A 27761-nucleotide genomic window follows, 5' to 3' on the forward strand; every position below is an offset into this window, starting at 1 on the left:
ACCTTAACGCTTACTTAATTTAAAAATTGAAAACCGTGACTTGCACTGCACACAAATAACTAATATTGGCAATATATTCATGATGTTAGCCAGAGGGGAACTGGCCCCCACAGTGATCCTGGTTTCTTTCAAGTTTATTTTCCTCCATTAACCAACATCTTATGGAATTTTTAATTCTTTTCCACAGTCACTTTCTCACATGGGTTCTAAAGTAAATACAATTATTATTTAATTATTTAATTTCTATAAACAGTTTACAGTCATATTTAGTGCTTGACCCATGCACAGAGTGCTAGATGGCGCTAGGAGGTGTTCTCTGAAATCATTATCGCCCAGGAGACTTTCTTGATTTCAAGAAAATGATAAATTATAAATAATTAGATTTATAGTATATATTTATGCTGCTTTTATATGCTTTTTGGAGTTTCAAAGTTTTGGTACCCATTACTTTCATTGTATAGACCTACAGAGCTGAAATATTCTTCTAAAAAATCTTGGTTTATCTTCAGCAGAAGATAGAAAGTCATACACATCTGGGATAGCGTGAGGGTGAAAACATGATGAGAGAATGTTCTTTTTCAGTAAACTATTCCTTTAAAGTGGGACTGAACACTACAATACACATAAACACAACAGCTGAAAACCACCAGCACCACTGGTGATAAGGTCAGGATATTTGTTTTTACACTCCTCTTCTTTTTTTTAATGGTTTTTCACAAGGTGAGCAATGAGAAGAAAAACAAAACATAGATGACATGTTTATTGTCTAAAGCCTTTAATCAAGGCAGCATACAGGGAAAAATATTTAAAGAAACCTCCCTGGCAAAACATCAACAAGCATAAAGTAACATGAAATATGTTGCCTGCGAAAAGTATTTTGTCAAAATACACTGAACCTGCTGTAAAGCATAGTTCATCTCAAACAAAAAATTCTGTCATCATTTAATAAAATATATCAAATTTTCACTATATTATCACGATGGTTTTGCTGGTTATATAAAATTAAGTTATACAGTAAATATCACAATGATTGTAGTGTGTTTTTGATATGGCCACTACAATTCATCAAAATAGCATCAAAATCTCAGTATTTTCGTATGTGATTAATAAACGCTGTTCTGTGTTCAAGAGTAGGACTCATGATATACTCTTTTAAGTGTTCTCAGAGCAGTTTGTGTGCATTATGAAAGAAAAGTGCTGCAGGTTCACACATTCAACTCCAAATAACTAAATAACTAAAAAGTTATTATACAAAGCCCAGAACAGGACACTGTATTACAGAAAAGATGGAGGTGATAGCATTTCACAAGATTTGTAATGAGCAACATGGCAAGCTGTTAAATACACACTGTACTTTTAGTGTTCAGCCAAAATAAAAGCTCCAGGTGAAGATGAAGGAAAAAACGACAGCACACTCAGATGTCTGCGAAAATAAAAGCTCCAGGTGAAGTAAATATGGCAAAAATATATTACTGTTGCATAAAGCAAATATAATTCTCATAATAAAAATAATAATAAGAAGAAGAAGAATTACAATAGTAATTCCATTTTGTATTATATTGTATTATAATATTATTCAATTGGGCTCATTCATAAAAATTTTTTTATTTAAAACTATATGTATGTAAATATTGTTTTTTATTAATGTATTGTTTTATTGGTGCATCTAAATAAAAAGATTACATATTGTTCTTCCTTGTATTTTTGAAAGTGAAAAACTGTATAAAAAGTCTTTTTTTTTTTTGCTGTTATTTTTAGTTCCCCTTCTGTCGCTCTCTCCACGTTGTGTCAGAGAAGCGACACTAGGGGTCTCTCTTGAGCGCCGATATTCACCTCTGGAATATGAAAAAAGGCCAATGAGAGTTGGCAACCAGTATTTGCATGTCCCGCCCCCGGACATACGGGTATTTAAGCGGCGCAAATACGGGAGTTCATTCAGAAAATTTCTTCTGAGCCGATGGTCGTGTCTGCAACTGCTGCGTGTACACACCGAGTTCCTGTTATCCCTCTGCTGCATGCTGTTGGATTCTACGGTGCACAACAGAGGCTTTCTCCTGTTTGCACAGCTGTGCATTCCTGCCCCTGGGCGCATCGACAGTGCAGATTTAAAAACTCTCACGAGTTTTTTCACGAGTGATTTTATTTAAAAGAGTAATTTCCTCTAAAAGAGCAAAACACAGCGGCGTTGAACGTCCTTTTAAGGACGCGTCTTTATAAAGATGCCCTTCCGCCCCTGTGTTGTTTCTGGATGCGGTAGAGTGCTCTCCGCTTCCGACGGCCACAGGTGCTGTCTCGTGTGTCTGGGTAGCGATCACACCGAGGCTGCGTTTGTGGATGGTTCATGTTCTCACTGCGAGAACATGACCATGACAACGTTGCGGTCGCGGCTTGCTTACAACCGCCATGTCGGTCCTTCTTCCCACGGGATTGAGGACGATGCGGCTGGTGATGGAGGCGATTTGGGGATGGCAGCGGGTGCAGCTCCGCCGGGTACGCCCCCTCGGACCACCCGCACCCTGACACGCTCGTTGATTCCCGTCCGTGCTCGAGGCAGCGGTGACTCGCCTCACAGCCAGTCTGCCGACCCTCTTGCGATGGAAGCAGATGAGCTCGCCGCGGCATCGGAGGGTGGGTTATCTGATGCTGAGGACTCACCTGGGCTGCTGCTTTCGGGCCTGCACGCCCAGGCTGAGACTGACGCACAGATGACTGACATGCTTTCCCGGGCAGCCGACAGCGTGGGCTTGGATTGGAAACCTCCATCTTCCCCACAACCATCACGGCTGGACGACTGGTTCCTGGGGTCTGGGCGCCGCTCACAGCCTCGCCCCCCCCCCCCCTGGTCCCGTTTTTCCCGGAAGTGCATGACGAGCAGACGTCTTCGTGGAGAGCACCCCTCTCCACTCGTCACATCGCCACAGGCTCGTCCGCCCTCGCCACCCTCGACGGCGGAGCGCGCCATGGGTACGAGGCGATTCCCCAGGTGGATAGGGCGGTTGCGATCCATCTATGCCCCGGTACCCCTACCACCTGGCGAGGTTGCCACGTACTCCCTTCCCGGACCTGTAGAGCAACCTCCTCGCTGACAGCGAAGGCCTACAGCGCCACCGGACGCGCCGCTTCCGCCCTGCATGCCATGGCTCTCCTGCAGGTCCACCAAGCCAAGGCACTACGCGACATGCACGGGGGTGGTCCTGATCCCGACACGCTGCAGGAACTGCGCTCAGCGACCAAACTCGCCCTGAGAGCGACGAAGGTCACAGCGCAAGTGCTCGGGCAGGCGATGGCCACGCTAGTGGTCCAGGAACGTCAACTGTGGCTTAACATGGTCGAGATGCGTGAAGCCGACAAGACTCGCTTCCTCAACGCCCCTGTCTCCCAGTTCGGCCTCTTCGGCGACACCGTCGAGGACTTTGCCCAGCAGTTCTCCATGGTGAAGAAGCATACGGAGGCCATTTCTCACATCATGCCTCGCCGCAAGCCTGACGCCACGGCCCATGCCCCGTCTGCTCGCCGAGGGCGTCCTCCCATGGCCAGAAGGCAAGCCCCTGCTCCGCCTCAACCCGGTCCCAGCTCTCAGCCCCAGCGTCGAGCAAACCGCGGGAAGCGCACGCCCCCTGTCTCACGGACCCCCTCGAAGACCTGGAAGGCTCCCAGGCGCTCTTGAGACAACGCACCCAGAGCCCAAGACGTTAGCTCCGGAGGTGGTAAGACCGCTCCGTCCCCCGGTGGAGGGCCGGGAGGAGAATCCTTTGTTTTTTCATTTGCCGCACCCCCTAACACGGGCTGCGGTACCCAAATTCTCAATAAAAGAGCTATTTCCTTTGTCTCTGTGGCACATGGCCCGCAAATGCCGTTCTCACGGCACTCTGCTTTCAGGCCTCAACAGTCCCGGCTCCATGGACACGGTGTCCCCGCCTTCAGCGCCACGACTGTTCCCCGGCCGGCCAGTTCAGACGAGTCCAGAGGACGCCAACATCAGACCTCCTCCTCAGTCACGAACCCACCCCCCGCCGGGTGCGCGGAGCAAGGTAAGTGCTTTGAGTTTATTCTCAGCACCAGAGCCTCGGGACTCCACGTTGCCTCCCGACGCCACGTTACCTGTTCCGCACCGCTGCGAAGCCCTGCCGGGTACGTCCAAAAAACCCGTCCCCTTGGTGCCCCTAGCACGGAGTTTAGAGGCGTGGCTTTCACTGCCCAACCCGTCACGCTGGCTGCACCGGACCATTCGACTCGGTTACGCAATTCAGTTTGCCAGGTCTCTGCCCCCCTTCGTGGGCGTACATTTTTCCGCAGTACACGGCCAACATGCCCTCTCCCTGCGCGAAGAAATCACCTCCCTTCTATTAAAGGACGCGATAGAGCCTGTCCCTCCAACCGAAACGAAGAAGGGTTTCTACAGCCCTTACTTCATTGTACCCAAGAAAGGCGGCGGCTTACGACCGATCTTGGACCTGCTGGTTCCTGGTTCAGAAACAAATTCTATCTGGCATCCGGCGTCTAGATTGGTTTGCAGCGGTAGACCTGAAGGACGCGTACTTCCACGTCTCAATTCGCCCTCGACATCGCCCCTTCCTAAGGTTCGCGTTCAACGGCCAGGCGTATCAGTACAAAGTCCTCCCCTTCGGCCTGTCTCTGTCCCCTCGCGTCTTCACGAAAGTCGCAGAGGCAGCTCTTGCCCCGCTCCGAGAAGCCGGCATACGCATACTCAATTACCTCGACGACTGGCTCATACTGGCCCACTCCCGAGAGTTACTATGCGCACACAGAGACCAGGTGCTCTGCCACCTCAGCCGTTTGGGGTTTCAGGTCAACTGGGAAAAGAGCAAGCTCTCCCCGGTCCAGAGCATCTCTTTTCTCGGTCTGGAGTTAGACTCAGTCCCAATGACTCGTCTCTCCAACGAGCGTGCTCAGTCAGTGCTGAAATGCCTCGCTTCCTTCAAGCCAGGTGCCATGGTCCCGCTAAAACGTTTCCAACAGCTCCTGGGGCATATGGCATCCTCCGTGGCGGCCGCACCGCTGGGGTTGATGCATATGAGACCACTTCAGCACTGGCTCGGACTCGAGTCCCGAGACGAGCATGGCGCCGCGGCACGCACAACATAAAAGTTACCTCTGCCTGCCGCCAAACCTTCAAACCCTGGACAGATCTCTGCTTCCTAAGGGCAGGAGTACCCTTGCAGCAGGTGTCCCGACGCGTTCTGGTCACAACCGACGCCTCCAAATTGGGTTGGGGCGCCGTATGCAACTCATTCTGGTAGCCCCTTACTGGCCTACCCAGACTTGGTTTTCGGACTGCACACTCCTCACGACAGCCCCTCCCTGGCGAATTCCGCTGAGGAAGGACCTTCTTTCTCAGGGACGGGGCACGCTCTGGCACCCGCACCCAGACCTCTGGAACCTCCACGTCTGGTCCTTGGATGGGATGTGGAAGATCTAGCCGGCCTACCACCAACCGTCATAGATACAATCAATCAAGCCAGAGACCCCTCTACCAGGCATCTCTACGCTCTAAAGTGGCGTCTGTTCGCGGACTGGTGTTCTTCCCGAGCCGAAGACCCGCAGAAGTGCGCAGTTAGGTCAGTGCTCGTGTTTCTTCAGGAGAGGCTGGAGAGGGACGGTCACGTGGGACCACCGAGGAAGATGGCTGCACACTAGAGGAGCTCCGAGAGCCCGTTGATTAATGTCCTGAAACTGGAGACATACACTTATATTGTGGTCAGAATTTTGACACCCTTTGTCGACTTTGAGGTTTTTCCACGATTGCAGACTTCGGGAAAATGGCAAGTAATAACAAAGCGAACTTTTTCAAGGGAGCTACCACGAGGAAGAAGCAAGCTAGCATTAGCCTCGCCCAGGCTCCGCTCTCGGCCCTGACCCCGGAGCCGGAGTTGTCTGAAAGCACACCTGTGATTGATGACGTCCCCCCAACGGCAGCGGAGGAGAGCACGGGGAGCGACAGTAAAAGGGACGTTTTTGAAGAAATAAAGAAGATGAATTCTACTCTTCAGGTGGTGGCAAAGGATGTCACCACTATTAAAGACACAACTAAAGAACTAAAAGACTTAGTGGAAGATATAAAAATGAGGCTGGGAGAGGCGGAACAGCATATATCAGATGCTAATGTGCTTACTGAGGCAAAAGTGGACAAATGCGAGGAGAGGCTGGAGGTTTTGTGGTCACGTGTGGAGGACCTGGAAAACCACAGCAGGAGAAATAATGTACGGATTATCAGACTTAAAGAAGGCGTGGAGGAACCTGGAAAAATGGATCAATATGTGACGGGGATGCTGGATAAAGCATTTGGGCTTTCGGGAAGTGAATTTGAAATTGAACGTGCACATCGTTCCCCCGTACCAATGCCGGCCCCTAAGGAACCTCCCATGGCGATACTTGTTCGATTTCTACGTTCATCTGCCAGGGAGAAGCTACTACGAGTGGCCAGAGAGAAAAGGGGGATCGACTGGGAAGGCGCTAAGCTTTCCTTTTTTGATGATGTTACGAGGGAGTTGGCGGAGAAGAGAAAGCGTTCAACCCGGGAGCTACAAGTGAAGCATAGGCTGGTTTATCCTACAACACTTATTTGTATGTGGAACGGACAAAAGAAAACGTTCAAAGATGGAAAGAAGGCTGAGAAATTTCTGCAGGAGTCGACTTAGAGGAGTGCGGGACTTAATGTAACATATTGGAGTAGTGTATGTCAACTGAAAACTATAAGGTAACAAACAATGGGTATAACGGGGCTGCAGGGGTTGTGCTGCCGTCGGACATCTAATGTGTCTTACGGACCAAGTAAAGTTTAGTGACTCAAGCTATAGTTAGTTTGGGATGGGTAGGATGGGAGGAAGGGGTGGTGGGGGTCGCTTAGCAACGTTGTTCTGGGTTGCTATGCAAAGAAGGGTGTTCATTTTGTTCATGTGTGATTTTTCTAAGACAGCTAGTTTGAATGGGCCAGATGTGTTTATATATTTGAGTTGTGTAAAGTTTTTGATCTTTGCCAGGATTGTAAAGTGCATTTTTATTTTATTTTTATTTTTAGATGAATAAGTATATTAAAATAATATCATGGAATATAAAGGGATGTGGGAACCCAGTTAAAAGGAGGAAGGTGCTCACATACTTAAAATCTAAAAATACAGATATAGCATTTATCCAGGAATCTCACATCGTAGGAGAGGAAGAGGCAAAAAAGTTTAAGAGGGATTGGGTGGGCACCATCTTTCATAGTTCATATTCAAGCAAACAAAATGGTGTTTTGATCCTTATTAATAAAAATTTAAGCTTTGTGATGCAGAAAAAAGATAATGATAAGGAATGGTGCATTATATGTTTGGAGGCGTTAATTAATGGGGTTCGAATAATTTTGTGTAATATTTATGCACCTAATAAAGAGGAGCCAGATTTTTTTCATGGAATTAACAAGATAATAGGTGATAGTGAGGGGCAGGTAATATTGGCCGGAGATTTCAATCAGGTGATGGATGGGATAATTGACAAGAGCAAACCCAGGGGTAGGTCTTCACCTAGGGACAGAGAGGCTATTCATTTGCTGACGGAGGACCTTAGTCTAGTGGATATTTGGAGGTTAGTTAATCCTAGTACAAGGGATTATACATTTTATTCTAATTGTCATAAAACATATTCAAGGATAGATTTCGTCTTAATATCAAAGTCGTTGGTAGATTCAGTTGTAGGTTGTGAGATTGGTACCATTGCCATTAGTGATCATGCTACAGTAGAGTTGCAAATCGATTTGAACACGGATAAAACAAAGAGGGGTCGCTGGAGGCTCAATAGTATGTTGTTGCAAAATAAAGTGTTTAGTGAAGAGTTAACAAAGGATCTTAAATTTTTTTTCGAAATCAATATGGGTTCCACAGAAAAAGTAGCCACAGTTTGGGAAGCGGGCAAAGCATATATAAGAGGAAAGATAATTGCACATGCAACAAAAGTTAAAAAAAGTAATTTAGAAAGAGAAAAAACTTTGGATAAAGAAATACGTGAACTGGAGAAGGATTTGGCGAGACAATATTCAAAGGATAAATACCAGACTATTTGTAAATTAAAATATGAGTTAAATGATGTTTATAATAAAAAGGCTGAATATGCCTTATTTAGGCTTAGAACTAAATTTTATGAAGGTGGTGAAAATAATGGTAGATTATTAGCAAGACAACTGAAGCAGCAAGATAATCTAAACAATATATCAGTGATTAAAAAAGATAACCAAGTGGTAACCTCATCAAAAGAAATAAACTCAATTTTGAAATCATTTTATCAGGATTTATATACTTCGGCTGGGGCGCTTAATGAGGAGGAGGTGGAGACATTTTTTTCAGGTCTACAATTACCAAATCTTTCTGGTGAACAAAAAACAAGGCTGGATGCACCTATAACAGAAGAAGAGGTCAGAACTGCTATCTCAACAATGAAAAATGGGAAGTCGCCAGGATTGGATGGCTTCCCGATTGAATATTATAAGAAATATATTGATATCCTGGCTCCAGTCTTGCATAAAGTATATCTTGAGGCACTAGAAATAGGCTCCTTACCAATGATGCATTAATCTCCCTTATTCCTAAAAAGGATAGGGATATATCAGATCCAGCGAATTACCAACCAGTAAGCCTTTTAGGAGTTGATTGTAAGATTTTGACAAAGGTTTTAGCCTTCCGCTTGGATAAGATATTGCCAGATATTATCAATGGTGATCAAGTTGGTTTTATTAAGAATAGGCGTTCGGGTGATAACATGAGAAGACTTATTCGTCTTATACACAAAATTAAATCTAGTCTAGACCCGGTGGCGGCCTTCTCGCTTGATGCGGAGAAGGCCTTTGATCGGGTAGAATGGGGCTTTCTGATGGCAACCCTTTCAAGGTTCGGGATCGGGCCTGGATTTTGTAACTGGGTGAAAACTATATATTCCAGTCCGAGGGTAGCAGTGTTGACAAATGGATTGGTGTCAGACTTTTTTAATATCTCACGCGGGACCCGTCAAGGGTGTTCTTTGTCCCCACTGCTCTTCACGATATTTCTGGAGCCACTAGCTCTAGCGATTCGCACCATGCCATGGCCGCTCTCAGCACCATGCCATTCTAGATACATTACTAAATTCAATTCAAGTGTCTACCTTCAGGTATGAAGTATTTAGGAATATTATTAAACCCAAACTAAGAGGATATTATGCTTTCAAATATGGAACCTCTCCTCCTAAAAATAAAAACAAATCTGGATAAATGGGGAAAATTGAATCTTACATTATGGGGTAAAATTAATGTGATTAAAATGGTGGTGGCCCCACAGTTCAATTATGTTTCCATGATGTTACCCGTAAGAATTCCTTTACATATATTTAGTCAATTTGAGAAGATAATTAAAGATTTCCTATGGAACAAGAAGAAGCCAAGAGTTAATATAAAGAAAATGTGGGCCTCTAGAGACATTGGGGGAATGGCTCTTCCAAATGTGAAACTGTATAATTTAGCATTTGAAATGTCAAGACTGGTCAAACACTGGACAGGGTTGGACTCTGAACTGAGCTGGATCAAGATCGAACAGGAACTAGTGAGTCCTTTTACACCCTTGGATGTTCTCTCACAGGGATCAGCTAATAATGGACAGGACTTTCATCATAACCCGGTACTCATGTATTCTAAAGCTGTCTGGGTAGAGGTACACAAGATGTGTGGAGCATCTCATTTAAGACAACCGTATGCCTCGTAATGGAACAACTCTGCCACACAGATTGGAAAAAAAACTGTATATTGGAATGAATGGCTGGCCAAAGGCATACACAGGATAAGTGATCTTTATTCAGAGGGAGTGTTTATGTCCTTTGCTGAAATAACCCAAAAATATGGTCTGATTAGGAAAACTAATTTTTGGAAATATTTACAAATAAGGGATTGTATTACCAAAGGAAAATTTACCCAAAGCACAAATGCAGTGGTGGAGTTTTTAGAATTATCTGGTTCAGCACATAGAGCAGCCGTTTTCTACAAATTATTTAACAATTTAAAAAAAGAGATATGTGAAAATTTGAGGATCATCTGGCAGAGAGATCTGAGTTGTGTCATTGGTAAAGAAGAGTGGTGCAAAGTTCTGTCACACTCCAATAAATATATAAGAGAGGCCAGAGGTAAATTTATTCAGTACAAATTAATACATAGGTGGTACTTTACTCCTTCTAAACTTCATAGAATGGGAATTATGCCCAATAATATATGCTGGAAATGCAGCTCAGAGCCAGGGACATTTCTGCATGCTATTTGGGAATGTGGGACAGTTTACCCCTTTTGGCAAAGAGTACTGGACAGTATAGGAAGGTGGATTGGCCTGACAATACCCATGTCACCAAGATTGTGCTTATTAGGGGATCAGTCTGTGTTACCGGGAGTTTTGAAATATGATTTTGTGGTTATAAAGGTGGGGGTGATTACAGCTGCCCGAGTGATTCTGAGTGTGTGGAAGGATCCATTTCCTCCAGAGTTTAACAGGTGGAAAGAAAATATGTTGAAAACTGTGTCATATGAAAAATTATTGGCCAGGATTAATGATGATAGGGAGGGCTTTGACAAATCTTGGGGACGGGTTTTTGACTGAGATTGATGGATTTTGTTATTTGTTTTTTTTTTTTAGTGTACGCTTCTCTTTTGTTAAGTCTGTTATTTTAGTGATATGACTTGTATAGACACTTTATAATTTGATTTTAATGTATCCTTTTTGTTTCTGTCTGTAGTGGTTAGTGAGACTGAGCCCAAAATGCAAATGGGAATTAATTATGTTTGGAAGCTGTCTTGTTATTATTTTATTTTGTATTTTTATTTTTATTTTATTTTGAGTTTGTTTTGTTCTGTTAAAAATGTAAAAAATAAATAAAGACTTCAATTATAAAAAGGAGAGGCTGGAGAGGAGGCTGTCCCCCTCCACCCTCAAGGTGTATGTCGCCGCTATCGCGGCCCACCACGACACAATAGACGGCAAGTCTCTTGGTAAGCACGACTTAATCGTCAGGTTCCTAAAAGGTGCCCTGAGGATAACTCCCTCCCGGCCTAACCTGTTCCCCTCCTGGGATCTCTCGGTCGTCCTTACGGGACTCCAGAGACCCCCCTTTGAGCCGCTTGACTCAGCTGGACTCAGGGCCCTCTCTCTCAAGACTGCCCTGCTGATCGCGCTCGCTTCCATCAAGAGGGTCGGGGACCTGCATGCGTTCTCTGTTAGTGACGCTTGCCTGGAGTTCAGTCCGGCAGATACTTTCGTGATCCTAAGACCGCGACCGGGCTATGTGCCCAAGGTTCCTACGTACTTTACGTATTTATCTGGACCGCACACAGAGCACCAGACGCTCTGAGCAGCTCTTCGTCTGCTTTGGGGACAGCAGAAAGGGAAAGCTGTCTCCAAGCAGAGACTCGCCCACTGGGTTGTCGACGCCATTTCCCTGGCTTATCACACCCAGGCCGTGCCCCCCCCCTTGCGGGTCCGAGCTCACACCACCAGGAGTGTTGCGTCCTCATGGGCACTGGCTAGGGGCACTGCCCTAGCAGACATTTGTAGAGCAGCGGGCTGGGCAACACCTAACACTTTTGCGAGATTCTACAATCTCCGAGTTGAGTCAGTATCGTCCCGTGTTTCTCAGGTACCGACCCGTGAGAACTCGGTGGCATGCCCACGATCTGACCGGGTGAATCGCTTGCACCTAGCCCTTCCCCTAACCAGGGGAAACAGTGCCTTCATTCCCAGGAGACCTCAGGTTTGGGACACTGGTCGATTCCTCCCTAGCCCTCGTGGGTCGCAGTTCAGCGGAGGAACTCGCTGACCCAAACCACTGCGGGTACCGCAAGCTACCCTGTACTGGTATAGGTGCTCCACAGGTAAGGCCTCCTTCGACTCCCCTGTGTGTAACACCACGGTTCTGTCCCTCTGGCGAGCTGACTCCGTGTTTCCCTTAGGCAGTCATGGCTGCCTCGGCTGCCATGCTGTATGTTCCCCCTCATGAGGCTGGATCCACCACCACGACTCGACTTTTCCACATAGGCCCTAAGCAGGCCTCTGATGGTTTTGCCACTTAAACTTGCCTCCCTCTCGGTAGGCGTGGCCTCCGCGAGGGTCTTCTCCGCCCTGAATAAGGGCTAAGACCCTCTTCCCTCAACGCGTAAGGGCCCCTGCCTTAGTTGCTCTATGCGATAAACATAGAGAGAAAAGAGGCCCGCCAGGCTTGGCCCGCTCCCAGGTTGGCGGCCAGCACCTTGTTCCCTCCAGGGTAACGATAAGGAATCCTGATGGCTTAAATGGGGCATTGGGGAAGGGTACGTGCAGCTTGATACAGTTGGTCGCCCTGCACGTAAGAATACCTGCTCGCTCCTGTATCAGCAGTTCACGTACACGGCTCAGCGCATGGCACTTTTATAAGTGGACCCCTAGTGTCGCTTCTCTGACACAACGTGGAGAGAGCGACAGAAGGGGAACGTCTAGGTTACGTATGTAACCTCCGTTCCCCTGATGGAGGGAACGAGACGCTGTGTCTCCCCTGCCACTTCGCTGAGCCGAGCCACTGTTGTGGCCGGACCATTTCCGCTCCTCAGCAAAATCCTGAATGAACTCCCGTGATTTGCGCCGCTTAAATACCCGTATGTCCGGGGCGGACATGCAAATACTGGTTGCCAACTCTGATTGGCCTTTTTTCATAGTCCAGAGGTGAATATCGGCGCTCAAGAGAGACCCCCTAGTGTCGCTTCTCTGACACAACGTCTCGTTCCCTCCATCAGGGAACGGAGGTTACATACGTAACCTAGACGATTTTATTACATGCATTAAACATTTTAGTATACTTAACTACAACGGCTTTTTGGTTGAAATTATGGTTTGTTTTATTAAAAGAATAACAACACACTTTTAATAAATTTTAGAACAAATACATACTTATTATATATATATATATATATATATATATATATATATATATATATATATATATATATATATATATATATATATCAATCTTTAATAAGCTGAAAAATATAGAAAAATATTTTTTGCAACTATATCGCCCAACCCTACCAGCCCTCATGTTGTTCCAAACCCATGTGACCTTCTTTTCTTCCATGGTGAACATTTTGGGGTGAATTATTCCTTCAAACCAAACCTAATATGCCTAATATCCCTTTAAACCTACTGCCAATATGCCAGTAGCCAGTCAGAAGCGATTGCATATTTGGGGAGTATAATTCAAAACTATTATTATGGTGCACAGTTTAAAGGTCCTGTTACTAAAGCCCTGAAATCCTATTCTTTGTAAACAACTGTGCTGGTGCAGAAATGGGCAGCATGAATAACTCTACTCTTTGTTTTGCACTAAATAGGCCAGTTGTTGTAGCCAAATTCAACAGCGTAGTGGTTTGGCAGACGTACAGAGGATGCTGATGATGCAAATCTGAGATTATGTTTCAGGAAGTGATATCTGGGTTACTACAAAGGCTCTAGCACAAGTTGGCAATCTGAGGTGGTTTAGTGGATACACTCACAGAAACACAGGTTATTTCGGTCAAATGCTGTGATCATGTTGGCTCCTTGAAGCTCTGTATCAGACTGAAAGGTTTTATATTTTACCAAAAGTTTAAATGTTTTCTTAGGACAAAGATATTTTTCATGACAGGTCAAGGCTTGTTTTCACGTGTTTTAAATGTCATAAATGTATACATTTTTGTTGTCCAAAACAATGTTTTGATATCTTTTTGTATTACCTTTTGCATTTTGTGTTGTTTCAAGAATTTATTTGTTTCTCATAATTTTTGTACTTTTTCAGTTTAGCTGAAAAGACTATAATTTAAAGAAAGGTGTAAGTCCCCTTCTTGTCACTCACTCGATGTTGTGTCGAATGAAGTGACACAAGGGGTCTTCCTTGGAAGCCTCACGTACCTCTGAACTTGAGAAAAGGCCAATGAGTAATTGGCAGACAGAATTTTCATGTCCCGCCCCCGGATAAACGGGTATAAAGGCAGACAGTTTTGGCCCGCCTTCGGGCCAGCCCGTCCAGTCTGAGGCTGACACGCAGATGGCCGACATGCTTGCCTGGGCTGCTGTGAGAGTGGGCTTGGACTGGAACCCTCCGTCCTCCCCACAGCCTTCATGGCTCGACGACTGGTACCTTGGCTCATAAATGTATACATTTTTGTTGGCCAAAACAATGTTTTGATATCTTTTTGTGGGCTACACCCAAGACCTTTGCGAGATTTTACAATCTCAGGGTTGAGTCGGTCTCGTCCCGTGTTTTGTCAGGTCCGAGCCGGTAGAACTCGGTAATGCGGAACAACCAACCGGGTGTTCCGCTTGCACCCAGCACCCTTCACCAAGTTGATCCAGTGCGCCTTCTCTCCCAGGTTAGGCACTAAGCATCGCTTCCTGCATGTTCTTCCTCCCTAGCCTTCTGGCCTGCGAATTCAGCGTAGCAATTTTTCGACCAGACTCACTACGAGCCACAGGTGCTTTGTACTGGGGTAGGGCGCCACAGGCTTAATTCCCTCTTCAGGCAACTCCCTGTTATGTATTTTCCGCTGTATGGTCCCCCTGTCGGCGGACCTGTGTCTCCCTTGGGCTGTCCCACTGCCCCCGGTCGCCGTAGAGCTCCTCCCTCATCAGGCAGGACCTACCACCGCACAGCTCCCACCAGCGGCTTCACAACCCACGTGGTTTATTTGCCACATGTCACATCCCTCTAGGGATGTGGCCTCCACAGGGTCTTTTACCCTGGCACATTTCGTAGCGTTAAGATAGCCCCAGCCGCTACACACTCTTTGCAAGAGACACAACTTCAAGTGAGTGACAGAAGGGTACGTCACGATTACTGTTGTAACCTATGTGCCCTGAGGGAGGGAACGAGACGTTGTGTCCCTTCTGCCACGACACTGGACCTACCACTGTAAACGTCCGTACCTTATTCTCAGCTCCTCAGGGCAAAAACCTGACTGACAGACACACACCCGCTTCCCTTTATACCCGTATGTCCGGGGGCAGGACATGCCAATTCTGTCTGCCAATTACTCATTGCATTTCTCAAGTTCAGAGGTATGCGAGGCTCCCAAGGAAGACCCCTTGTGTCACTTCATTCAACACAACATCTCGTTCCCTCCCTCAGGAAAGGGAGGTTACAACAGTAACTGTGACGATTTTGTTTTGGTGGTTGTGATGTCGGGATGAAGGAAGGTCCTCCCAAACTTATGTTTGGAAGTTAATTTAATAAACTGAAAGGCAATGTGATGTTCTGCAGGTGGACCTTTGGCAGCCCAATGGTGCATCTCTGATTCGAGAGAACAGCTCAGTAGACATTCATGTGGGCCAGAACAAAACACAGTGGCTGAGAAGACATCTTCACCAGGCACATATCCACTATGAGTAAGTGTCCTCCTTCTCCTTTAGGACTATAGTTAGTACATAATTCTCTACTTTCATTGTCCTGTGGGACAAATAACTGTTTCTGTGCGACAAGCAACTGAGAAATCCACTCAGATCCCCATGGCTTTTTTTTATTACATTTGTTTACTGATTCAAAGACATATAACAAAGAAATATCACAACATATATACATTGAATCAATATTTAACATTTAACCCCCACTTTTGTCCGTACTGAGTGCAAATGTGAGATAACGGGGTGTAATTTAACTTCTCCGATTAGTATGATAGAAAGGCTTTGCAGTAGCGAAATAGGGGCAAGAACCTCCTGTTCAATACAAAACCAGGAGGGGCTCTCTCAGGTGGAAGTGACCAATGAGAGAAATGTCTGAGACCGAATGCATAATAATACAAAAAAATCTTGGGCCTATGTAACTTATTAAAATGTTATTTAGAACGCTTACCATTCTAAATGAAGGACTTCGCTATACTATCAAATTAGAGAGGGGTATATCTACAGAGAGAGATTTTAGCAGGTAGTTAAAATTTGGAATACAATTCATTTGAATAACATTAACCTTTCCTTTAAACTCAGACAAATACTTAATGCTCTGTTTGGTCCACTGGAAGGTGCCCGGCTGGAAAGCTGTTACTGGGCAGTATACTGTCAGAGCCAAAGCTTCAGATTTAGACCAATTGAACTTAGAAAAGGAATTAATAATTCTATGGAGGCAAGGCATACCTCTAATGGGGTCAGAGAAGAATAATAAAATATAATCTCCGTAAAGCAAAAGCTTATGCGCCACACCTCCCGCCACCACCCCTGTAAAATCATCTTCCCTTCTTATCGTGGCTGCTAATGGTTCCAGGGCAAGACAGAACAATAATGGGGAAAGAGGGCAACCCTGCCTGGTGCCCCATCCAGAGTAAAATAATCTGAAATTAATCCATTTGTTTGTACCATGCTACCTGGTGTACTGTATATAAAGTAATATAATCCATCAAATAAAAGTATTCCCGAACCTGTATATTTCCAAAATCTTAAAAAGATAATCTATATATAATTATATCATGAGGGATGCCAACGGCTTGCAACATCCCGTCAAGATCTATAAAAAAGCCCTCATCATCAGCTTTAGGTGTGTAAATATTAGCCAAAATCAGACTTTGCCCCTGAATTTCTGCTAAAACAACAATGACTCTTCGTAATTTATCTTTAATCTGTTTGAGACATTTGAATTGTAGATGTTTACTTATCAGTGTAATGACTTCCCTGCTCTTACTTGAGCCAGCACTAAAGAAAACATGTCCACCCCATATCTTCCCAAACTTCCTGCAGGGAAAAATGCATTTCTTAAAGAAACACTATATCATATTTCTTACGTTTAAGAAGAGAAATAACCTTTCTTTTTTTATGGGGTGCCCCAACCCATTCACATTCCACATGGAGTCAATCCACTCATACTAACATTTGACTTTTTAATTTTATATTAGAACAAATATATTGTTGTAAAGGGATCAATGGAAAGGAGGAGGCGAGAACCGGCTCGATGATATAAATAATATTTTAATGAGAAACTTAAAACAAGGACACAAACACACATGACGGACATGACGGTCCGTAAACTATCTCTCTCTCCTGCACGATCCTCTGCAGTCGACCTTTATCCCTCTCAGGAGGCTTGATTAGAAGCTTGTTTCAAAAAATACAATTATAAAGACCAAATTCCACATTAGTGCAACAATCAAACCCTGAGCCTCCCCCTCGAACCAAACAAATAGAAAAAAGAAAAACATGCTCATTAACCCCACGCAGCACGACAGCCCTCTAAACTCAAACAGTCCGTGTAATCCTACGGTGAGACCCAGTATATGTATACATAACCCATCACTCCAATGTCCTGCAACAAATACTCCACAAAACAAACTCCAACCAATAGGAGGCGTAAGCACAAAGAATGTGCAGATTCATCCACAGCACTGTCCCAAAGGAGTGCCGCTACACTAATCAACTCCAGCTGCTAGGCGGACCCACCACATAAAGAAACAAAAAAGGCACTCGGCTTTCTCGGACGGTCAAGTGAATGTTTAGTGACTCAGGCCCACTCGGCTGCTACATGAGAATCACCAAATGACTTGCTCCATTGACTTTATGAAGGCATGAAGGATAATGCTTGTTGTGGGGATGTAAATGTTTTATGACCATCCTTAGCATCTATTCTCAATTTTGCCGGGAACATCAGTGCAAAAGCGAACTTCCGTTGATGTAAGACTTTCTTGCATTCCTTGAATTGATCATGTGTCTCTCTTGTTGAATTTGCAAAGTCTGGAAAAAGAAAATGCTGTGGTTCTTCCAAGAAAGCCTTCCTTTATTCGTCACCTTGCATAACACGAGATCTTTGTTGGATGACTTCAGAAATTTGGCCAGAATTTATCGGGGCCTGTCTCCCTCCACGGATCTCCGAGCTGGTACCCGGTGAGCTTGCTCGATTTCCAGCTTATGGCCTGTTATGTCGAGCAGACTCGGAAAGACCCCATCCAGAAACTTTATTTTGCCGGCTCTAAGTCTTCCAACTTTTCCCAGAGGTGCTCCAAATTTGGTCGCTAACAGATTGGCAGCTAATTCCCTCTCTGATGTCTCCAGATAATCAAAATGTTTCTTGACCTCTTTTACTTAACCATATCAGTGAATATCATTTTCATGGCAGTGATTGATCGACGTATTACAGCAAGATCCTCCAAGTCAGCAACAAGCTTCTTCAGCATTGCCGATACATTCAACAATGGTCGCTGAATCTCTTTCACTTCACTGTCCGGGAGGGGGGTGTGTGGGGGGGGGGGGGGTCATCAGCTTGAGCATGTAAGTGTATTTTAATGTCTCCAGAGCCCGAGGATTTTGAATTCTTTGACATATTTTCTTCCTAGTACAGTTAAGGATCAGGGTGTATCAAATCTCACCAATTTATGATATGAAAAGTATTAAAACTAGCAAAGTGGCAGAGCGTCACATTGCCTGCTTTTTCGATCCCCATGGCTTTGATTTGCATGTGTGGAACCTTCCAGAAAATGAAGGCATGATTGGAAGTTCTCTTTCAAGCACTCACTCCATCAATCATCCAGATCACCAGCAACAATTAAGTTTATCTCACTCACAGCAGCCAGAAACACTTTCATTGTCATCCTTTTCCCCAAGGAGGCATTTTCTTACCCTCCCTTTATCTCTCCTCTCCTGCTCATGGTGATTTTTACAGAGCTGGCATACTGATGTATTTGAGCATATTTATGGGCAGAAATGTTTGAAGGGAGGATTCTGGGTAATGGGATGGTTTGTGAAATAAATGCATGTGCTTATTGTTTGGTTTACACTTGTTTAAATTCTTTATCTATTTTTGCTTTGGTCGTGACAGGTCGGATTGAAAACTTTTGGCATTCTCATTCTGTCCTCTGTATCCTTGGCCAAAACTAACAAAAATAGGGTTTAATTCTGTTTTCTCTGTTATGTCTTTGCTGTGTTCATGTCTTGTAACTCAATGTTGGATTTAAATAAGCAGATACTTAAGAGCATATGATTGGATCGTTATTGCTGTGATTAATATGTTTCAGCTGGCAACAATTCTTTTAACCCTTTTTGATGCAGTGTGTAGCTTCTCATTTCTTAAACAACCATGTATATATATATATATATATATATATATATATATATATATATATATATATATATAACTTACTTTTCTATATCTCAAAAATATTTGTTAGGTTTCAGATTATAAAACAATAGTTATGTTGTTCAAAATCGACGTAACGTATTTGGAAAATTTCTGGTTGTCAAACTTTGTGGAGCAATCCATAGTTAATGTGAAGTCATGTGGGCCGGGAATCGGACTGCCAACCCTGCGATTAGTGGTCGACCCGCTCTACCAGCTGAGCCGCCCTTTTTGGTCTGAAGAGTCCACATTTCAAAACGTTTTTGAAAAACCATGGCATGGGTAACTCACACATCTGTGAGAACAGTTAAAAAAAATTGAGTGGTGGCGTAGTGGGATAAAGCACTTAACTGGTAATCAGAAGTGGTAATCAGAAGGTTGTTGGTTCGATCCCCACAGCCACCACCACTGTCCTTGAGCAAGGCACTTAACTCCAGGTTGCTCCGGGGGGATTGTCCCTGTAATAAGTGCACTGTAAGTCGCTTTGGATAAAAGCGTCTGCCAAATGCATAAATGTAAATGTAAATAATCGGCACACACTTGCCAATTTCTTTGCAATATCAGGCTGGCCAAATAAATAAATGTAATGTAAATAGCAAAACAAATCTATCTAACTGATCAAATATTCTTGTGACTGGGCATTATCAGCTCTTCTGTCATAATCATTGCTTCTTTAAACTCAGCTTTATATACAGAAAAGTGTCTACCTGCATCTGAGTAACCCTTAAAACGCAGATAAAAGAGTTTTTAATATCTAGATACAGTAGAACAGAGTACACATGCTTTCAACATCTCCTTGACACCCAACTGTCTCCACAGGGTGCTTATTTCCAATCTCCAAGCAGAAATTGAGAAACAAACCGGATACAGGTCATCCAGGATGCGTAGATCGGAATTCCAATATGACTATGAAGTGTACCATCCCTTGGAGGAAGTAAGTATTTCACTGAACTTGAGGAATGTCATATCAACGACTCTGGTATTTACACACATCTTGCATTATCCAATCACAAGTGGTCACAGGAGACAAATTAATACTCATATTTTGATACTCAGAGTTTAATATGTAATGTTTTTAAAGCATCAACCTAAGAATGGCTTACTTATAGTTGTCTCATTAAACTGGGATAAGAGAAAGTATTACACATTTCACCTTTAAATTATGGAGCATAAATTATGGAGCAATCTTGCTGGTCTCAAGAACCAAGGGAGTAATTATTTAGTTAGAAATGAGAGCAAACTAGGCTAGACCTGCAAAATGTAATTTGTACGAACCTTTCATGGAAACCATAATGTGTGACTGATTTCCGACTGCAAAGCTTTACATGAATATTAAATATGAGCTGTGAATTGAAGAATGTGGATCACTTTTCCACAGATCCAGAGTTGGATGTTTGAGATGAACCGGACACACCCACACCTGCTAGACATGTTTTCTATTGGACGGTCCTATGAGGGACGGCCCCTCTATGTGCTCCAGGTAAAGGCTGAAAGGAGAGACAATAAACTCATGTCAATTCAGTAAATATAGTCTTCTGCTGAACTTACCCGACCCCTCTCCTGTCAGTTAGGAAAGAGAACACGGCCCTATAAGAAGTCAGTATGGATAGACTGTGGAGTGCATGCAAGAGAATGGATTGGTCCAGCTTTCTGCCAGTGGTTTGTGAAGGAGGTTTGTGTTTCTGTTATTGACAACTGTTCATTCCATACCAAAATGTATCTCACTGCAAGGTTGTTGCTAACATTAAAAAATGGTTTTGAATAGTTAATTTGCCTGACAAAAAATATAATGTTGTACCTATTGCAAGAATAAACAATTTGCTTGGGTCCCTCCAATATAAGTCAATGACATTTTTCCGCCTGCTTTGTCAGTTTTTGTGAAAACCCCTAACTCAAAGCATGAGCAATAGTAATGTTAATAGTAATAGTTACGCAGTGCTAGCTGAGTGGGACACAAATAGAGTGAGGTAAAGAGAGTGTCAGGTCTGTTGCAACACCTTCAACTACCACAACGAGGCAGAGCAATAACACAGATGGAAGCTGATTGACCGATATAAACTTCATTACAGAGCTCCAGTTCTCCTCACCCAGTCGCTCCTGTGCTGTCACTTACTGCTCTGCTGGATTACACTGAACACATCTCTGATTGCATCTCTCTTATATGACATAATGAAACCAATGCAATAATACTCATATTTTGAAAAATCTATTAATTCTGGAAAGCAATTCACTTTTTTGCAGTGTATTAGTACAAAAGTGACAGGGTGATGTTGTTTGATAGATACAAGGGCTTTCCTGAAAAATGTCAAAGGTCAAGGGAGAGGTTAACTTCAGTTTTCAAATGGCTATTGTTTTTTTTTTTTTAATGGGCCATTTGTTTTTACACTGCAAAAAATATTTTTCTTTATCAGTATTTTTGTCTTATGTTTTCTATTAAAAATGTCTAAAAATCCTTAAAACAAGATCAATTTACTTGAGATAACATATTAAGGTTTGTTGTCAGATTTTATTTTTGAGTTTATTTTTTATTAACACAATGGCAAATAGTTTTTTTTCTGATTGAAAGCATAAATCTAACAATATTTAGTGACATTTATGATTAAGAATACCCTCCAATTGGGTGAGAAAAATAAAGATAGGGCTTTAAATCCATTACAAATTTCAATCAAATTAATTATATGGTATGCCAATTAATTAATACAATTAATCGCAATTAATCGCATATATAACTATTAGTTGAGAAATCCCCTAAAATAACAATAATTCAATAATGATTAAAGAACTTAAATAGTTATATATAAATAACTTCTCCAGTCTTCTTGAGTCTTCTCCAGCACATGCCAAAAAATATTTTATTAAATAATAATAATTAATATATTTAAAATGCATTATATTATTGTGGCAGATGAGTAAAGAATTGATAAGACAATACAAAAATTGGCTTTAGAATCCAATGTATTGTTTATTTTCATATTACTTAACTCAAGTCAGTCATTGGCCTCCAGTTCACAACAGTCTATTTTGCAACTGAAAAGGTCAACCAGTCCGAGATTTATTATAAGGGCTTGTCTAAGGACGCGTCAATACACCTGTCTTAGACGGATGCTTTTGGAGCGTCTCACTTTGGTTGCTTAGTGTCATAAACATACTGTTTTTAGTCACTGTGTCAAATGAAACAGTTTGAAACTTAGAAAAACACGTCTTGAGATCCCTGTGTTTGAATTTGCATTCATAAATGCATTCTCATCTTGTGTTGTCTGCTGGCAGTAAATGTGGTTTCTTCTCTGTATAAGCTGCACATTGCCTACACAGCTCAAGTCTCACTTACTGCCCCTTGGAGAAAACAGATGGCTGGGAATATTCCTTATTACAGGACATGATTAATTGTGTTTTTCTTATGTAATTTTTTAATATAATTAATTACACTTAATGTATATGTTAAATTAAACAACCCTATTTAAGATACATTCTCCATGAAGGTCTTAATATCTAATACACGTTTGCTATCCATCCATCCATCTTCAACCGCTTATCCGAAGTCGGGTCGCGGGGGCAGCTGCTCCAGCAGGGGGCCCCAAACTTCCCTATCCCGAGCCACATTAACCAACTCTGACTGGGGGACCCCGAGGCGTTCCCAGGCCAGTGTGGAGATGTAATCTCTCCACCTAGTCCTGGGTCTTCCCCGAGGCCTCCTCCCAGCTGGACGTGCCTGAAACACCTCCCTAGGGAGGCGGCCAGGGGGCATCCTTACCAGATGCCCAAACCACCTCAACTGACTCCTTTCAACGCAAAGGAGCAGCTGCTCTACTCCGAGCTCCTCACGGATGACTGAGCTCCTCACCCTATCTCTAAGGGAGAAGCCCGCCACCCTTCTGAGGAAGCCCATTTCGGCCGCTTGTACTCGCGACCTAGTTCTTTCGATCATGACCCAACCTTCATGACCATAGGTGAGGGTAGGAACAAAAATTGACCGGTAGATCGAGAGCTTTGCCTTTCGGCTCAGCTCTCTTTTCGTGACAACGGTGCGATAGAGCGAGTGCAATACCGCCCCCGCTGCCCCGATTCTCCGGCCAACCTCCCGCTCCATTGTCCCCTCACTCGTGAACAAGACCCCGAGGAACTTGAACTCCTTCACTTGGGGCAAAACCTCATTCCCTACCTGGAGTATGCACTCCATCGGTTTCCTGATGAGAACACGTTTGCTAATTAAGCTAATTTATCTCGTTTAAACGATGTTTACATATACATTACAAATATCCTGATTAATACATTTATTTGCAGTGTAGATTAGAGGAACAGTCTTTGTACAGTCTAATTTTCTCTATTGTAGTTTATCTGTTGAGAAAATGAGAGTCATATTTCATGCATCACTTAAAGTTTGTCATGATTGTATTCATTGTGAATGCAGGCTCTGAACTCCTATCAACACGACACCAGCATGAGACGACTGATGAATCAGCTCAATTTCTATATTATGCCTGTCTTCAATGTGGATGGTTACCATTACAGCTGGAAGACAGTAACTATCTGTTTGCCATATGTCCAGATTTCAATGTCACTGATTAATGCTGACAGTGTCAAGAGCTTATTGAAATGAATTGTTTGCAGCTCTGCTGTTTTAAAAAAGTATAAACAAAGCCAAGAATAGCTTGCCTCTACATATGGTATGACACCAATAGAAGCAACTGAGGAAAATGTCTGTTGTTTTTCTCTCTTAGGATCGCTTTTGGCGGAAAACCCGTTCAAAGATTCCAAAGTATCACTGTCGGGGAGTTGATGCCAACCGAAACTGGAAAGTAAAATGGTGTGGTAAGTTCAAGCTGCTCCTCTTCCTTAATTTAAAGGGATAGTTCACTCAAAAATGAAAATTGTTTCATCATTTACCCTCATGCCATCCCAGATGTTTATGACTTGCTTTCTTCTGCTGAACACAAACAGAGATTTTTAGAAGAATATCCCAGTTCGGTAGATCCTCACAATCCAAATGAATGGTGACCAAAATTTTGAAGCTCCAAAGGGACACAAAATTAACATAAAAGTAATCCATAAGACACCAGTTGTTAAATCCATATCTTCAGAAGCGATATGTTAGGTGTGGGTGAGAAACAGATCAATATTTAAGTCCTTTTTACGAGACATCTACACTTTTACATTCACATTCACGTTCTTCTTCTTTTATTTTTGGTGATGTGCATTATTTGTGTTTATCACCACCTACTGTGCAGGGAGGATCATTTATTTAAAAAACTGACATAAAAATGTATCTGTTTCTCACCCACACTTATCATGTGTCTACTGATGATATTGATTTGTGCTGTGTTTGTGCATTTTGGAGCTTCACAATTTTAGTATCATTAACTTGTATTGTATGAACCTACAGAGCTGTAATATTTTTTAAAAATCGGAAGTTTTTAACCACCCCATCTTTCAATAATAGTTCCTTTGCAAAGCTTAAATCATATTGTGACTGTTTCACAAGCAATTCAAACTGAAATCTTCTGAACACTCAAACATACTACAATACACGGTGATGCTGGGTGCTTCAACCGGCTTCATCAGGCCAAAGCATAGATGCTGGTCTTCACATCTCACATTTTCCTAGTTTGTTTACACATAAATTGTCAGAAACGTGTCAAAACGATCAAAGATGTTTACATTACAATGAAAAATAGCACAGATTTGTGCAAAATTGGTCCAGGGCGCCTTCCAAACAGCACAACAGAAAGACAGCACAGCTGAATGAAACAAAATGGTGAATATTTTTTAGAGTTATAACTTGACATTGCATCTTTTAAATGCGGCTCTAGATGTATAATAATGGTCAAAGCCATTCGTCTAGTGCACGTTTATATAGAAAAACATTTAAATTCAGACAGGCCCATGAAGGTGTCCTGTGTAAGTCCACTTTGGATGAATTTCCCATGACAGGCCCCATCTCTTGGTTTAAATAAATGCTCTTTTTCTATTAAGGAGGAAGTTTTCAGTTCTGAAATGTACAGTATGTTTTTTTATTACAATGACCGCTGATATATCAAAAGATCAAGGAAAATTGTATTCCTCATATCATGATGCCTTTAAGGGAAGATTTAGGGCATTTGTTTATCACATAAATCCTGCTCTCTCTCTCTCTCTCTCTCTCTCTCTCTTTTTCTCTGGATTTGCCTTCTGGTTCCACGCCTCTGATTTTATTTTATATTCTGTATATTCTGGTTCTCTTATCTCTCTGAAGCACACAGAAATAAAGCCTACCCAAAGATGTTCACACTAAATGCACTGGTAGATAATACCTGACACATAGAAAAATAAATAAAGTGCACTGACAGTGAGTCAACAAAATTCCAAAGTAGGAAAGTAACAGTTGGCCATGAATGCAGACTTGGAATGAAAAGATGTTAAGATATAAGAGATAAAGTTAAAAGTACAACTCTGCAACTCTCCTATCTTTGCTATCTCTGATAGATGAGGGTGCGTCCCTACACCCCTGCGATGACACATATTGTGGTCCATTCCCTGAGTCAGAGCCCGAGGTCAAAGCCGTTGCCAAGTTTCTACGCAAACACAGGAAACAAGTCAAGGCCTACATCTCTATCCATGCCTATGCTCAGATGCTCCTTTATCCGTATTCCTACAAATATGCTACTATTCCGAACTTCAACTGTGTGGTGAGTGTTGGTTTCTTCTATCTTCAGACAGCTAGAAGTTTTCAATTTAAGTGGGGATCATTCTTTGGATATTTTATTTTATGGTATTTTATCCCCAGCAAATTTGTGTGATTTAGTTCGAGTTAATTTAGACCCTTTAATAAAAAGGTTTTCGAGCGATGTGGGCAGGTGGGCTTCATTACATTTAACTATGATTGGGAAGGTTAATGTTATTAAAATTAATTGTATTCCAAAATTAAATTATCTTCTGCAATCTCTCCCTGTAGATGTCCCCCTCTCTTATTTCCAGCAATTTGATAGCATACCGAAGTCCTTTATTTGGAATGGTAAATGTCCTAGATTACATTTCAACAAGTTACATAGGCCGATTGATAAATGTGGGCTAGGCCTCCCAAGATTTTGTTTTATTGTTATGTATTCTGTCTCAGACATTTGACTCATTGGATGCTTCCACATGAGAGAGCCCCTCCCTTGTTTTCTATTGAACAGGACGTTCTTGCCCCTGTTTCGCCATTGCAAAGCCTTTCGATAAAACTAATTAGAGAAGTTAAGTCACATTTGCAGTCGGTATGGACAAAAGTGTCCAGAATGTTTAATTCAGACATTTATTTAAATGTTGACTTGAGCATATGTCCCCTTTCTGCTGGTCAGAGTGGATTGTGAGGGAAGTTAATATGCTCTGTGACCTATATGAGAGTGGAGTGTTGAGATCCTTTGAAAATTTGGTTCAACATTTTGGGATTCACAGATCTCAGTTCTTTAGGTATTTACAGCTGCGCCACCTGCTCTGTACTATTTTTGGGGGTAGCATACACCCCCCTAAAGCAGCAGATATTCTGGGAGTGTTGATTACTGCTTTTGGAAAAGGTCATGAGGCATCAGTGTATTACTCACTGCTAATTCAGAGTCTGGGGGACGGAGCTTCGACTTCTCTCGAGATTATTGGAGAAAGATTTTAAACTTGTTATTGGAGGTTATATGTTGATTCTGTGAATATATGTTTTTCTTTTCTTTGTCAATTTTATTAACCAATAAAAAGTCATAATCTGAAAAAAGAATATGGAATAGGTCAGATATATTTTTTGGGGGGGCTTGCCTCACATATTATTAGGCATTCATATTGATTCACTGAACCAATTCTCTAAGCAGTCTATCACATATAGTTTTGAGAAACCTTTGCTTTTTCCAAACAGGAATCAGCTGCCCAGAATGCAGTGAGTGCTCTTTACTCAGCTTATGGAGTGAGATACAGATATGGCCCTGCCTCCACTACACTTTGTAAGTAAGACATAAGCTCTTTTCTTCTACAAACAATGACCTATAGCTAATGCATGAGTCACCAGCACACTCCGTAAGCTCTGTTAGTTATAGAGCTTCAGAAATGATGTTATATCAACTCTTATCCAGATGTGTAATGTGTTTCATTGACTTGCAGATGTGAGTTCTGGAAGCTCAATAGACTGGGCCTATAAGAATGGGATTCCATATGCTTTTGCCTTTGAGTTGCGTGACAAGGGCTACTATGGCTTCCTGTTGCCTGAAGCCCTGATTAATCCCACCTGCACAGAGACAATGAGAGCTGTAAAGACCATTGCCTCAGATCTGTTGAAGAAATGTATCAAATGATTTAACTTTTACTTACCTTTCACTTTCTCTGCCAGCTCTCTTCTAATCTATACCCCAGTATAGCCCATAAGCCATAGCAAAATGTCCAAATTAGCAATTTACAAATGTGTCAATATATTATTTTACATGTTCAGTAGCCCCAAAAGTATCTGGACCCTTGAGCCAACCTTGAAATGTACAAATGTTTTTCATTATATAACAAAATATGAAACCAAGTGACATTTATTTTACATAAAAATAGCACAGACACTCTTTGCAAGCAAATTATTTCACAAAAATAAGTTTATTAGGTTTGGAGGGTAAACAATAGATGTATTGTTCAAAATGAAAAGTAACACTTGCTGCTAAAAATAAATTAAGTAAAAATATAATTTGGTTAAA

At 42.7% G+C, this 27761-nt stretch overlaps 1 protein-coding gene across 1 annotated transcript in view; it reads left to right on the plus strand.

Annotated features, from left to right (window-relative positions):
- Positions 1 to 27761, plus strand: part of cpa6 (carboxypeptidase A6) — a 36389-nt gene extending 8628 nt beyond the window's left edge. The window contains exons 3-11 of the mRNA XM_052114194.1: positions 15265 to 15389; positions 19912 to 20026; positions 20471 to 20572; positions 20660 to 20764; positions 23501 to 23611; positions 23811 to 23901; positions 25552 to 25754; positions 26948 to 27032; positions 27190 to 27761. Of these exons, the coding sequence (XP_051970154.1) occupies positions 15265 to 15389; positions 19912 to 20026; positions 20471 to 20572; positions 20660 to 20764; positions 23501 to 23611; positions 23811 to 23901; positions 25552 to 25754; positions 26948 to 27032; positions 27190 to 27380 (1128 nt within the window). The 3' untranslated portion in view covers positions 27381 to 27761. The remainder of the gene's footprint in view (positions 1 to 15264; positions 15390 to 19911; positions 20027 to 20470; positions 20573 to 20659; positions 20765 to 23500; positions 23612 to 23810; positions 23902 to 25551; positions 25755 to 26947; positions 27033 to 27189) is intronic.

Source organism: Xyrauchen texanus, chromosome 41 (genome assembly GCF_025860055.1).
Source record: "Xyrauchen texanus isolate HMW12.3.18 chromosome 41, RBS_HiC_50CHRs, whole genome shotgun sequence".
In the NCBI taxonomy this organism is placed as follows: domain Eukaryota; kingdom Metazoa; phylum Chordata; class Actinopteri; order Cypriniformes; family Catostomidae; genus Xyrauchen; species Xyrauchen texanus.